Source organism: Emydura macquarii, unplaced genomic scaffold, assembly GCF_026122565.2.
Source record: "Emydura macquarii macquarii isolate MOO-44397 ecotype Brisbane River unplaced genomic scaffold, CSIRO-AGI_Emac_v2 contig_2076, whole genome shotgun sequence".
NCBI lineage: Eukaryota > Metazoa > Chordata > Testudines > Chelidae > Emydura > Emydura macquarii.
In genome coordinates this window covers 56480-69460 of record NW_027132213.1, presented here as the reverse complement: position 1 = coordinate 69460, position 12981 = coordinate 56480, and the positions used below count along the sequence as shown (strand labels likewise).

The following is a 12981-nucleotide window of genomic DNA, read 5'->3' as shown; positions in this document are numbered from 1 at the left end:
CAGTGAAGAGAGCAATTGGTGGGATTTGAGATTAACGGACGGCAGGTTCCTTTGGTCACCGAGGAGTAAGTGCACTCATTGGAGAGGGCACCGAGGAACCTCCGCCAGGCATCGGCTGTTCTGCCGGCTCCAGCTAAGTGTGTCCTGCCGAGGGCGTGATCTGACCCCACCAGACTGAACCACCCACGAGCCAATTCTAGGGCTAAAAGGACGCACCTGCCCCCTCTCAAAGGCAATGGGTTCCACTGAAAGCAACAGTAACATCAGACCATGAGAAAACCGCTAAAAGGCTTGGAAAATTTTATTCTTTACTGAGGTTTCGTTTTGAATATTTTTATTTTTACAATAAATATTTATCAGCAATAGTCTAACAGATTGGAATTCAAATCCACTGCAGTGTCCACGCCCCCCACAACAAAGAGTGCCACGGACCCGCTGAGAGGAGCGGGTTTTGCAGAACACTGCATCGACAAGACAATATATATATTTATACTGTGTTTTTCTTTTTAAATAAAGCTCTGTACAGTCAGTTTGCGTAGCTGCGACTGGTCCCGGCTAGGTTATGGACTCGCCCGGGTGGGATGTGACATGATGTGCTTGCAGACCCGTTCACAAGAGCGCAATGAGAAGCAGAGAGGCTGGCCGAGCCTGGATTTGACACCAGGTCACATTCACACAGGGCCAGGCTCAGGAAACACAACGGGTCCACGTTGCAGTGACTTGCCACGGAAGCTTGTGTTTCTGTGTGTGTGTTGGGGGGGGGGCGGGGGTGGGGAGAAGTGTTGTCCTGGGGGTTACTTTCCCTTTAGCCCAAAGGGTGACGGAAGCAGCTGGCCGGTAAGCATCCCTCCTGGAAGTGCAGTCGGATGCTGAAAGTCAATTAAAATGCCCGCCCCTAAATCCCAATGAAAGTCACTTAGGCACTTTGGAAAATCCCACCCGCAGCCACTAGCCTTTTCTCCTAGTTAAGGGGATTAGCCCTGCAGAGCCCACACAGCTCCGGCGCCGAATGAGGAGGGGCCACTCTGCTTTACCTTCTGCTGGATGGGTGTAACCCTGGCAGGGTGTGGCCCGCGCACAGTCTCCATTACTGGGGACAAGACGTAAGCCAGGAAGAGCCCCGCTGGACTCTCTCAGTGCAGGCTGCATGGGCAGAGCTGGCCACTAGAAAAGCTATTTTGCCTTGTAAACGGAGCACGTTTGATCTGGAAGCCCGGGAGACGGAAGCTTGGAGCCCGCTTCGTCGTTTTTAGAGTCACCTTCCCGAGCACTTTCAACTCTGGCCTCCCGCACGCCTGTCCCCGAAGCACACCCTTCGGTTTAGTCAAAGTCTGCACGCAGGGGAAGGCTGCCCGCACAGAGGGTGCTGGGTGAGAAGGACCAAAAAGCACCTCACACTGGACCAGTCTGACCAGCTGTCAAGTAATAACCAATAGGTCCTGGGAGAATGGAGCAAATGAGGCAGATTTATGTCCTGAAATGAGACCATCACTCCAAACCCGAGTAGTTAACTAGTTCGTAACAACTAGTGCTACCTATTAATCTCTCTCTATCGCTGGAGCACATCCTGTAAGGCTCCGTGACGGTGGCTAACCAAGGTACAGGTAACAAACAGCTTTCCTCCTGGGCGCGAGCCTGCTAAGAACGGGATACCTCCCCGTTCTTAGTCTCTTCGCAGCTGCTAAGGTAGGAAGCGGGTGCATTAATAAGCCCATCTGCACAGCAGGATCATTCCCATTTAATGAAGACCTTGTTCAGCAGCAAAGGTCTGGCACAAGCACGTTCCAAGTCAGCGCGCGTAAAACGCTGTCTCCACTGCCCGGGCCTGCTACCAGCTCCAGCACCATGATGTGAGGCATACGAGCACGGTACGAGCAAAGGCTTCCCTTAGCTACTACAACGCTTACCCACTTTGCTGTCGGTCTGCGTTTCAGCGAAGCACAAACAAGCTCTAAGACCGCCCAGCTGATCTCAGGCCACTGGCCCACGACGTAGCACACCGCATAAAGCGAACCCCACACGTGGCAGAGAAAGGTTTTCCAGCCGTTTTCATCAGGCAGATGATTTGCCATCATTCCAGTGCTGGGGCACAAAGAAAGAGGAGCAAATCACCTAAATCCAAGGTCGGGTTGTTTTTTTAATGCCACTGTAACGCACCCTGAGTGATAACCTCCAGCGTTTCCCAGCTCTTCAAGTTACTTGCATAGCAAGCGGCAGTGTTGAGTGTATCTTTCAAGTTGGATACTCAGTGCGTAGGAAAATTCAGCTGGGCCACAACTGCCAAAAAAGCAGCATTTAGAAGATACAAATCTGATCTGTCACTTTGGAAAGTCACAACAGGCCAAAACATTCTCACATGGGGCTAAGGTTTAAGAGCCCAGACAGGAGACACCTGATTTTCAGAGACCGGGTCTATTTAGGAACCTTTACATGGACCACAAGAGGCTAACTTTAGAACCCCAAGATTTGAATTTTTTTACTGTAGTGACCAAGTTGCCTGAAAACATTAGTCATCCATTTTAAAAAACGCCATGAGATTCAGCATTGGCTGATTTCCCCATCAGTTCCCTAGATTGTGCAGCAAGCAGGAGAAATTCACAAATCAACTACAAGATAGGGCACAACGGGTATGGAAAGGTGACGTTCACTCTCAACACTCTAGCTCCTGCCTTCACTCGTTTGTACCCAATGGGCCAACTGCAACAGATGTACTTCTCAGGGACGGTAACTTGGACCAGAATGGCTGCTTTGTTAATATACCAGTGACTTCAGAGAGCTCTTAAACCCGTATCCATACACCCCAGCTAAATGCATGTCCCAGTTGCCTGATTTGACAGCTATGAGACTGAACTCCAGGGGCCAGCAGAAGACATCACATGGGGGTGGGGGCGGTTGCAGGTCTGGGAGCGAAGGGCTCGTCTGCACCAGACAGAGTCTAAGATGACTCATCGTGGAAATGCAGCTGTGCGCGCACCAAGCCATTTTCCCCAAAGCTCACAACTCTTGCTTCAGACAAAGCCCCCTAAATCACAGGAACACAAGGGGCCAAGTGTCTTCAGCAAGCCACTGGCTTCTCCTCACAGTGCTATGGCTGGTCCCTACCACAGGAAAGGGCGCAGGACAACATTACGGGAACGTGCTTGTTGAGATTGAACGACAAACCAAGTTAAAGACATGCAGCGTTCCGTTCCAAAGCCACTCACGTCTGTGCACTACACGACTGGGCGCCCTGCCAGCCCGCAGGCATAATTCACCAATGCTGATCTCCTTCTGGCCTATATTCCAGATCGAGATACAATTTACAGCACCGAGGCCTAACTGAGGGAGCATTTATAAAAGCAGCTGCACAGCTCACTCAGGGCAGGGCAGGGGTCTCAATAATGAAGGAAACATAACAAGTAGCGATTTTATGCTCACAGAGAAACCCAAGGGCACCGAGAGCCTCTAAACTATACAGAAAGAATTCTAAGCATGGGCCACTATGTTCAAATAGCACGAGCCCTGCAAGGAACGCACACCTCCACAAACGAAGAGGGCTGGATGAGAAAATAAAGACCTTCCTTCCTTCACGTCTCCTCTTTCCCCAGCATTTCAGAGGCAGGAACAACTATGACCAAATCCAACCCTTCAATAGAGAGAGTTTATTTTAAAGACCGAATTAGGAGAAAACACCAGTTTAAAAAAAATAGTTTTGCTTCTCTCCCCCCACACCCCTCCAGTTTTAGTGGGGTGGCTGTAATTTGGTGTCTTTTTGACCAAGAATTTCATTCCTCAGAATCCATGACATCAGCCACATAAATCACTACGTTCAGATAGAACAGCGCACGACAGCTGTTTAATGCGCTGAGAGCAGAATCTGGCAGGTTAGAGATCTAATCCTGCCCTCATCTGCCTGAGCAGCATTCAAACTTCGTTTCTAGCGTAATATGATTGTAGACATTTTGCTAGCCCCAACGTGCAATAAGCGAAGGCATTGAATTCCAGGGCTCCCCAAAGACAAGCCTGTGTACACAAAAGGGAAGTCCAGGTTTTGAGACATCCTGCCTTAAAGGCAAGGCAGTAAAACGCAGGCAGGTGTTTAGATTGCAAACCTTGCTCTAACTGAGTGTGTTTTTTCAGGGTACGTGTCCATGCCCTGCCCAAAATAGTTTAACATACTCCACAGGCAGAACTGTGCACTAAGGAACCCAAATAAATGTCTGAAGCTCAGTGAGCAGACGGAGGCTCACAATTTTAACATCTTCCTAGTCTGAATACAGCAGCGCTGCTGGGGGGCATGCCATAAAAGGAAATACATAACACATGCAGCTTCAGTCATGGGACCCTGAAACTTCTTAATGTGGCTAGTCGAGGTGAAATGGCCCCAGTACTTCATTCCATGTGAACAGAAAAACCAACCTCAGCGATGTGTCACCGCCGCACAGGCGGATTTTGCAGTAGGAAAATGTTCCACAGATAGTTCAACTGTGTCCCATTTTCAGCATTTGCTTTCAAATTCTTGATGTTTCTTGTGTGCAACTACAATTAAAGTTAATTTGCCCATAATTATATATTTAATTCAACAGTCACAAGTGTCAAAAATTCAAGCACAGCCCAATTCCTCTGTACACTTAAGCTTTTTCTGTACAATGTCAGTAATATATATATGTAAGCTACTTATTTAATAAACTCTGAGGGAGGGAAATAAAAGGCGTTTCCCTCTCCCAGATTAACACCTTCCTCCAGTTCCTGATGTACAGTCATGACACATTAACAAAACAACTAAAACGTGTTTAGTCCAGTCACCTCCCCCCACCCCCGTCAAAAAACACGATGGGAACACCTCAAAGAAATGGAAGGAGTAATAATATTTTCCTGTTTGAAATTAAATTCTCTCCCCTGTAGCTTGCAGGGAGTATCTCTATCCATCAGCTATGATCTCATACATGACACAACAGTGAGAATTCACGTTCAAATTAAAACCAACCTGCTTACAATAAACGCTGTGGAAACAGCTTCCGGATGTTGTGTTTCATATAACTCGTATGACAATGATTCAAATTTACAAAAGAAAAGCATTAAATAGTAATTACATTTAAGTTTTCCTAGAACAGGGAATTTCTCCACCCCCAGAAGGAATACACCGTGACCCAGGTTTTACTATATCCAAGTATGAATAAATTTGTTCCCACCATACATTATATATGAACATTTGTTGTGCTTGCTCACTTCCAGGTGCAGCCTGTCCAGAGCCTGGGTTTAGGCTGCACTCTTCATTCAAGCACAAATCGTCATTAAATACAAAGAACAGAAAAGAAAATCAGCACTCAGTCTTCACCACCACTCAATTAAATGAACTGAAATTAAAAAAAAATTTTAAAAAAATCACTGAACGCAAGTGTTTGAATAGATGGTAAAAAAGAAAGATATCCCTGGATGAGACGTGTGACCTAACCATCAGGACAGCTGTGACCTATTTTAAATGATCATTTAAAAGAAAAAATCACCTCCACTTTTCCCCAAATAAAATAGCCACAAGTGTATGTGCGTGTCTGCTGTTGTAAGTATTATTCAGGCGCTTTTCCAAGCTGAGGGATTTGCCACAGTTCAGTAATCTGGAGCTAAGAGAGGGCATATACAGGGATTGTGCAGGCTGGGACAAGTTGCAATGCGTACAGCAAGTCTGAAACGAGACAAGCTCCATGCAGCACATAATGACGCCCCCATCCCACAGCCAAACCCTTTGACATGAATGAGGTTGTACTAATTTGTCAGAAGGGAGAATTTGGCTGTGCGCTATTTTAGCTCTCGCAGGCTGTTATAAGCCACCCTCCACCCAAAAATAACTATCTCTACTGAGAGCTCCAGTTCCCAGCATGGACTCATGATTAAAAAGTACCCGTGGCCAGTGTAGGATTAACAGGAAGAATACTGTCAAGATATGGCCCAAGTTACTCACAGCTGGAAAAACAGGGTGAGGTTGAGAGGGGAGGGAATGCTGCCTTAACTGTTTAAACCCCTGTTCGCATCCCAACTTGTCCTAGTGGAACAGCACGTGAAGTTTCTAAACAAGTGTTTTGCATGAATGGCCGTGTGCGCGTGCATGCTGGGGAACAAGTCAGAAGTCGGCTGACAGGGTCTAACGTCGCGTACGACTAAGGCTGACCCTGCAGCTCAGCTGTCACCGTTACAGATGTGCTAGGCCCACTGCTACTAACTCAGCTGCCAGGTTAGGTTTGGTGACCGTGACAGGTCTGGACACACTGCGTTCTGAGCGACGCTGGCTGTGTTCCCAAGCCAGCTCGACCTGAACAGAGTTAGGACTTGAGGTTTCCCTAGCTGGTCGAATACACAGGAATAATTTTAAAGGCTACTCCCCTTGTCTGGTTTCACCATAGCGCGGTACTTGTTTTCTCAATGGCAGGCGGGGTCTAGACCCAGTGCTGAGCCCCCGCGGCCAAGGACATGTTGCCCCGGTGTCTGTCCAGAGGATCGATTTAGGTCTGTGGTGATAGCTGAAGTATCTACAGGCTATTCGCAGCAGTTATTTACAGTACTTGTGCAGACTGCAGGCTGATTCTCTCTTCTTCCACTTCTAGTCAATCCATACCGGGCTTCTTCAGCGAGAAGGGCCGGATGTTGAAATGTTTGCTCAGCTGGCTTACCTGGGGATGGGGGAGAGAGAAATCAAAGGAAAGCAATACATCAGCCAACACGCCCTCCACCTCAGCCTCAACCAGGGGGACTTAACGGAGCTGCTCAGTGCGCCTCAGGCTTCGGGCCCTGGGGCACAGTGTCGGCAGAGTGCTGCAGGCATGCGAAGGGGACACAGCACCTGCCTATAGGATGCTCATCCCCAGCCAGGGCCAGTCACTCACTCACACACCAGCCCTGATGGATATATCCACACCGCAGTAAAACACCCCAGGCCAGCCAGTCCGCCGACTCGGACTGGCAGGGTAATAAAACTGCGGTGTAGACATGCAGGCTGGGGCTGGAGCCCAGGTTCTGGGACCCCACGCGGGGGGAGGGTCTCAGAGCCCCTGGATGTCTGCACCACAGGCCAAGCCCCGGTGAGCCTGAGTCAGGTCAACCGCTCGTGTTTTGCTGCAGTGTAGACTTATCCTTACGCACCAGAAGGTGGAGCAAGCGAGATATGTGTGCCGCTGAAAGTCCTGAATTGCAGGAACGCCAGGATCCTGCTGTGCACGGGCAAGCCAGCCAGACAAGATATGACGCACACTGCACATTACGTCTCTGAAGCAACCCCCTCCCGCTCTCCAATGACAGGATGGACTGTGATCATGCCAGCAGGCTCCCACCAGGCCAAAACCTGCGGGACACGGGGCCCACAAGCCACTAGTCCAGCCTGTAGTGGGGTAGCAGCATCAAATCTACTCTTCACCAGACCGGGGGACAAACCTTCAAACCACGCCGCGGGGTTTTGCACTGTGGGGGTCCAGCATCTGATCCTCAAGAGGGTCTGACTAGTAGAAACATTTATCTGGGGTGGTAATTCCCACCAATCCATCTTTATAAAAAGATCTGTACCCTACCCAAAGTAACTGGATAGTCTCCTCACACTTTTATAAGGATCATTGTCTTCTGAATCCTCAACTCTTGGGCTCAGGTGGTACCTTGTGGCAGTGAGCCCGACAGGCTAATTGTACATTGTAAACCAAATGCATTTTCTTTGAGCAGCTTTAAACTTACTGTCTTTCATGCCCTCATTTTTGAACATGGCTGGCCCGTTGTGAGCTGCAAAGCCAATGCTCAGACTTTAGCTGAGCAAATGACGAGGCCATGAGCGGCTCAGCTGAATACTAATCATACACAAACAAGCGGATGCTGGCTCATTTCCAGCGACTCATCTTCCAGAGTGCAATAGTGGGAAAGCAGCTACAAAACACATTTTCTAGCTGTCAGCTAACGGTGCCTGCACTAGATTGGCCTGCCAACCCACTCACACCAGGTGACAGTAAACCAGGACATTGGTAAGTAATTGGGATTGGGAGATCCACTTTTAATTATTCTTGGGAAGCCTCCTTTCACAGTAACCTTCAAAAAGAAGAGCGAGCTCATTTCCTCCAGACAGGCAGCAGAAAGCCATGTAGGACTTAAAGGATGCATTCGGGAAATTTGCTTTTTTGATGAGACTATGCAGAGAGCTACATCAAGTCATTAGGCTGGCTGAAATTTCAGAGTTATTTTTAAAGCGATTCACAGGGCTGGGAGGAAAAGAAACACAGCGTGGTGGCTAAGCAACTGCATCACCCAAGAGCCGCTCACTCACCCATAACTTGGGAGGGAAACGGCAGATTCATTCTCACCCACTCGTGTCTTACAAAGGGGTTCCCAATGGGTGTGATTTTTCATAGAGTATAAGGCGAGAGGAGATCACGATGATCTGACCTCGTGTATAACAGGCCAGAGAACATCACCCGCTGAGTCCGCATCAAACCTGTATCTCGCGATGAGCTGGAATATATATTCTTGAGCTGGTCTGAAGCAACAAGTGCTCTGGTTCCCACACTGACTGCTGAGCTGGTCATTTCCCTCTTCAGTTGACCCAGGCCAGTGGTTCCCAACCTTTTTGGCTCGAGGGCCACAAATATAATTTTTACAACCCTGAAGGGCCACGAGTCTCCGCCAGCAGCCCCTCCTCCCGCCACTGCAGCCAGAGGGAAGGAGCTCAGCGAGGAGGATCTCTGTCCCCCTGGCTGCAGCAAGGAAACCGTGCGCTCCACCTGGCTCCCTTGGCAGTAGGTCCCTTCTGCAGATAGGGAGACGGGAAATTAGTGCTCTCCTCCCTCTGGCTCCAGCAGGGACCCAGCACCTGGGGATCCGGGAGCGCTTTGCCGTGCTCCCTGCTACAGTCAGGGGGAGGGGAGTGCTGATCTCCCGTCTCCCTGGCTACAGCAAGGAGCCTGCAAGAGCAACACGTTTGGTCTGGGTCCTTAGGCAGCGGCTCCCTTTTGCAGCCAGCGGGAGGGGAGCCGCAGGCCACTCCGAAAGACCCCGTGGGCCAAGGTTGGGAACCACTGACCTAAGACAACCCAATTCGCCTCTTCCCACCGAGCAGCACGCCCGCTGTCCACATTCGCTGTGCTCTGCCTATTCCTTCCCACAGTACCAGTCTCCTGCAGAGCCCAATGCTTTCTCACTCCCCGAAGGTGTCTGGATATGGGGCGGGGACAGAACTAATCCATTCTGCTCCTTTCCCAGCTTCTCCCCAGCAGAGAAACTCACCGCAGAGGTTTGAATTATGGCAGGCTCCCCTTCAGCAATTCAGGTTCTTTAGAAGCTTTGTTCACTCTTTATGTAGCCAGCCATAACCCTTGCGTTTCAGACAGAGTGCTAGTTACAGCATGTCTGGGGCATTTGAAATATTTAAAAGGCTCAGTATGAAAAATCAGTTAACGCTTACGGGAAAGCGTATCAGTCTGCACACAACGCAGTCACTCTGTGCTAGGGTTAATGTGTTATGGCTGTCTTCCCACGCAGTGGCCCTCTACCAGAGAGAGTGTCAGTATTAAACTGGTTTGAGTGTACAGCCATGTGCTACCCACGAGCAGCTGCAGCCTCCAGAAAATAAGTTCTAAGTAAGGTGAAATGTTAGGAAGTGTGTGAAATGAAGGAAAACGAATGGTTCCCAAGTTAAGTCTCAGAATAATGTATCTGAAATCAGAGATAGGCCCAACCCCGACACTGGGTCCCATTCTGATCTTGGCATTTTTATGACCAACTACAGCCATAACTAGATCTGAAGTTGGTAGCACTAGATCCAAGTTTTACCAGCATTTGGTTCATATGTTTTAAGCTGCGAACTGTGATCTGAAACAGGTGGTGAATCCAGGGTTTGGTTTAGACCCCATCTTTAATTGAAATGTCTAGAAGAATTTCTGCTGCAGCTAGGAAGTCAGTTCCCTGGTAGACAAAATAAGAGCTTTCAGATGCCATATACATCGCTTCCTTTCATGTTATGCTGTTGGATCGTAGGTATTCTACCTAGTATTTCAGGTTTTAAATGTGACACCCTCCACAAAAGTCAATAGCCATGGACAATGAAGTAAAGTGTCAGCAGAGCGGCTACAGTTCAAGCTCAAGCCTAAAGGCAGATTTCACTTACCACTCCCACTCCGTAGTGGATGTGCGCCAGGGAAATGAGAGCAGTTAGCAGGTACAGGAGAAGTTCTTCCCAATGTGGCGCGATTCCAGAAATCACCACAAAGATGACGAGGGCTAATGGCAGCAGCATCCAGTTGAGAGGCTGGCACCGGGTATTACTCATCTGACATACAATCAGCTGGCACTGGTGGGCGGTAAAGGGGGGAAGAGATCTGTTAGATACGCTTTGGTTTCCTTCCAACATGAGCCTCTGTAAACCATGAATCACCACCCATTCAGAATATGGCAACAAGGGCCATATACGTATCAAGACCGATAATAATTAAAACATGGACAATCGTCCTCTCTAAAGCTTCCTAAATACTGAGAACGTTTCTACTTTGACATGAATTCCTCTTGTGCATATACCCAGAGATGTCCACCTCAAGAGGAGACAATCACAAGGATGGATTTGCATTGAGTTGGCCAATTCTGGTCAAATCTGCCTGATCTTATCTGCAAAGTTAGTAGAACATGCTACAGAATGGGTAAGACAGGAAGCAATTCGGGCACAGACCAGGGACAGTGACAGATCTACGTATAAAACTGCACAGCTTCCGAAACACCATCACCACGGCTGCACATTTGTCATGCGAGGCACTGATCCTGTGGCCTAACAGCATCTACGACATTTGAGGATGTATTCACGTAGGCCGGCAGATGTGACAACACAGTTGAAACAATTTCACCAAGAACCTCGTGAATGACCATGTTAAACCTGAGAGAGCAGGAACTCAATTAAGTGAATTGTCATCCAGTCTCAAGAAGGGGTGGAAAAAGCACATGTTGGGATTTCTCTGGGTTTTGGGAAAGTCAGATCCGGTTTACAGGACATGCTTTCAGTTCTAAAGAATTCAGCGTTTCTCTCCTGTCCACTTCAGTGCCTGCCCTTGCAGTCGTGGCACTGCAGCAGAGTGGATTGTATCAGGTTTAACGAAACCACGAATCCTGGCATTTCCATTATGGGTTTGTGACTTGCTTTTGCACCTCATGAGCAGAGAGGACAGTTCATATAATGCAGCATGACAAACCGCTAGCCCTCCCTGCTGTTTTAAATCAAATCGGTCATCCCCGTTCCACGTGCATTTTAAAAGAGAAACGGAGCGCTTACTGAAATGTTAGCAAAGGCAGTGCCAACCATGAAGTAGAAGAGCCTGGGATGGATTTCCAGGATGTCTGATGGTGACATGAAGATCCAGATCACGCACAAAACGAACAGCAATGCTGGCGAGAAGATGGGCAGCATGATTTCATACACGGACCTGTGCTTCAGGGTGTTATTTTTATAGGCCCTGAAAGGCAAAAGGAACGAAAATCTTAAGTCAAATTATCTGAAGCCATAGCTTCTAGCAGAAGCAGGCACAAGCCTGCCTTAGAGAATTCTCCAATCCAGATGAGTGCCCAACCAGCCCCAAGCACCTTTCCTGAAGTGGAGTACAACATGCAACAGGTTGGGCAGAGCCCTGGAGTAGGAATTTGATGAAGTTTTGTGAGAAAAGGGCAAGAGGCCAGTCTCTGGTCAGACATGCTAATGAATGCACCCACAAGAAGTGACATTTTGCTTATTCAGATGGGTATTTGGTAATCCTGCCTTAGTGGACAATGGATTTTTATTAGCACATTCAATGTTGAATTAACAACTGGTCAATCCCAGACACAGCCTTTTAAGGAGCTGGCAACAAAGGGGAGAACTGGGGGTGTGGGGGTGTGTGTGTGTGGGTGGGTGTGTGTGTGTGTCAAATGGAGTTCAGGCTATGACACTGGGCCTGGATTTGGGAAATAATTCAGATGAAAACAACAAGGTTTCCTGCATAGCTTCCTTCTTGCACAGCCAGTGAGAGGCTATAACGCAAGAGTAGGTTGATCAATGAAATCTCCGTCTGGGCCAGCAAGAATCATATCACCCACATTTATGCCAGGTGCTTAACATTCAGTCTATCAGGTGATTCATGGCAATTTCAGTATTTAAAGCAAATTAACTTCTGCAAATCAGGAAAGTCTGCAGGGGAAAAAATGCAGGATTTTGTTATTAACGTAACTCGAGGGGGGGGGAAGGGGAGGAGATAGGAGTTGTGTTTTGGAATCCACCCCCTACCCAATCAGGCCACTTCCCAGGTTGTTCTCTGACTTGTTAGCTAGGCTTGCTGCTAATAGAGAAGTAAAGCCAGCAGAGACCAGCGCTCCCATTTGATCTGAGCTGTCTGGCCTGCATGCTGGGACCTGTGCTCTCAGCGAGTCGCATTACTGTATTAATGAGGGCGGCATCTGAAACCTGCTCCATCTTAAATGTGTCAGGAGTGGCATTGGACTCCGCCTCCTGGGAAGCTGCCAGTGTAGGTAAGGAAAATTTAGAAGGAGTCTAGTTTACAGAAAGCTGTGCCAAGTCATGGCTCTCCTTATACTACAGCCTGGGCAGTGCTGGCCCATCAATACAAGGTGCTCTCATAAGAACGGCCATACTGGGTCAGACCAACGGTCCATCTAGCCCAGTCTCCTGTCTTCCAACAGTGGCCAGTGCCAGGCGCTTCAGAGGGAATGAACAGAGCAGGTCATCATCAAGTGATCCATCCTGACAGCCATTTCCCAGCTTCTGGCAAACACAGGCTAGGGACACTTCAGAGAATGGTTTTGCATCTTTGCCCATCCTGGCTAATAATCTCCGCCTACTTCCTCTTGTAATATTCTGCATGACTAACTCCCAGCAGAACAGGATCACCACATGAGGCGCCTCAAACACTGCAGAATTAGTTCACATGGTTTCTGGAAAACTTACCTGTAAAAGTTATACAAACTCATGGGCAAAGTCACTGTCAGTGCACATCCTGAAAGAGAAAG

At 48.5% G+C, this 12981-nt stretch overlaps 1 protein-coding gene across 3 annotated transcripts in view; it reads right to left on the bottom strand.

Moving 5' to 3' along the window:
• Positions 1 to 277: 277 nt before the first annotated feature.
• SELENOI (selenoprotein I) overlaps positions 278 to 12981 on the bottom strand; it is a 53602-nt gene continuing 40898 nt past the window's right edge. For 2 of the 3 annotated variants that reach the window (XM_067558468.1, XM_067558470.1), the window contains exons 7-10: positions 12920 to 12968; positions 11258 to 11438; positions 10109 to 10291; positions 278 to 6644 (exon numbers count right to left, since the gene is read on the bottom strand). In XM_067558468.1, coding sequence (XP_067414569.1) covers positions 6528 to 6644; positions 10109 to 10291; positions 11258 to 11438; positions 12920 to 12968 — 530 coding nt within the window. In that variant the 3' untranslated portion in view covers positions 278 to 6527. The remainder of the gene's footprint in view (positions 6645 to 10108; positions 10292 to 11257; positions 11439 to 12919; positions 12969 to 12981) is intronic. The other variant, XM_067558469.1, reaches the window with a different exon arrangement.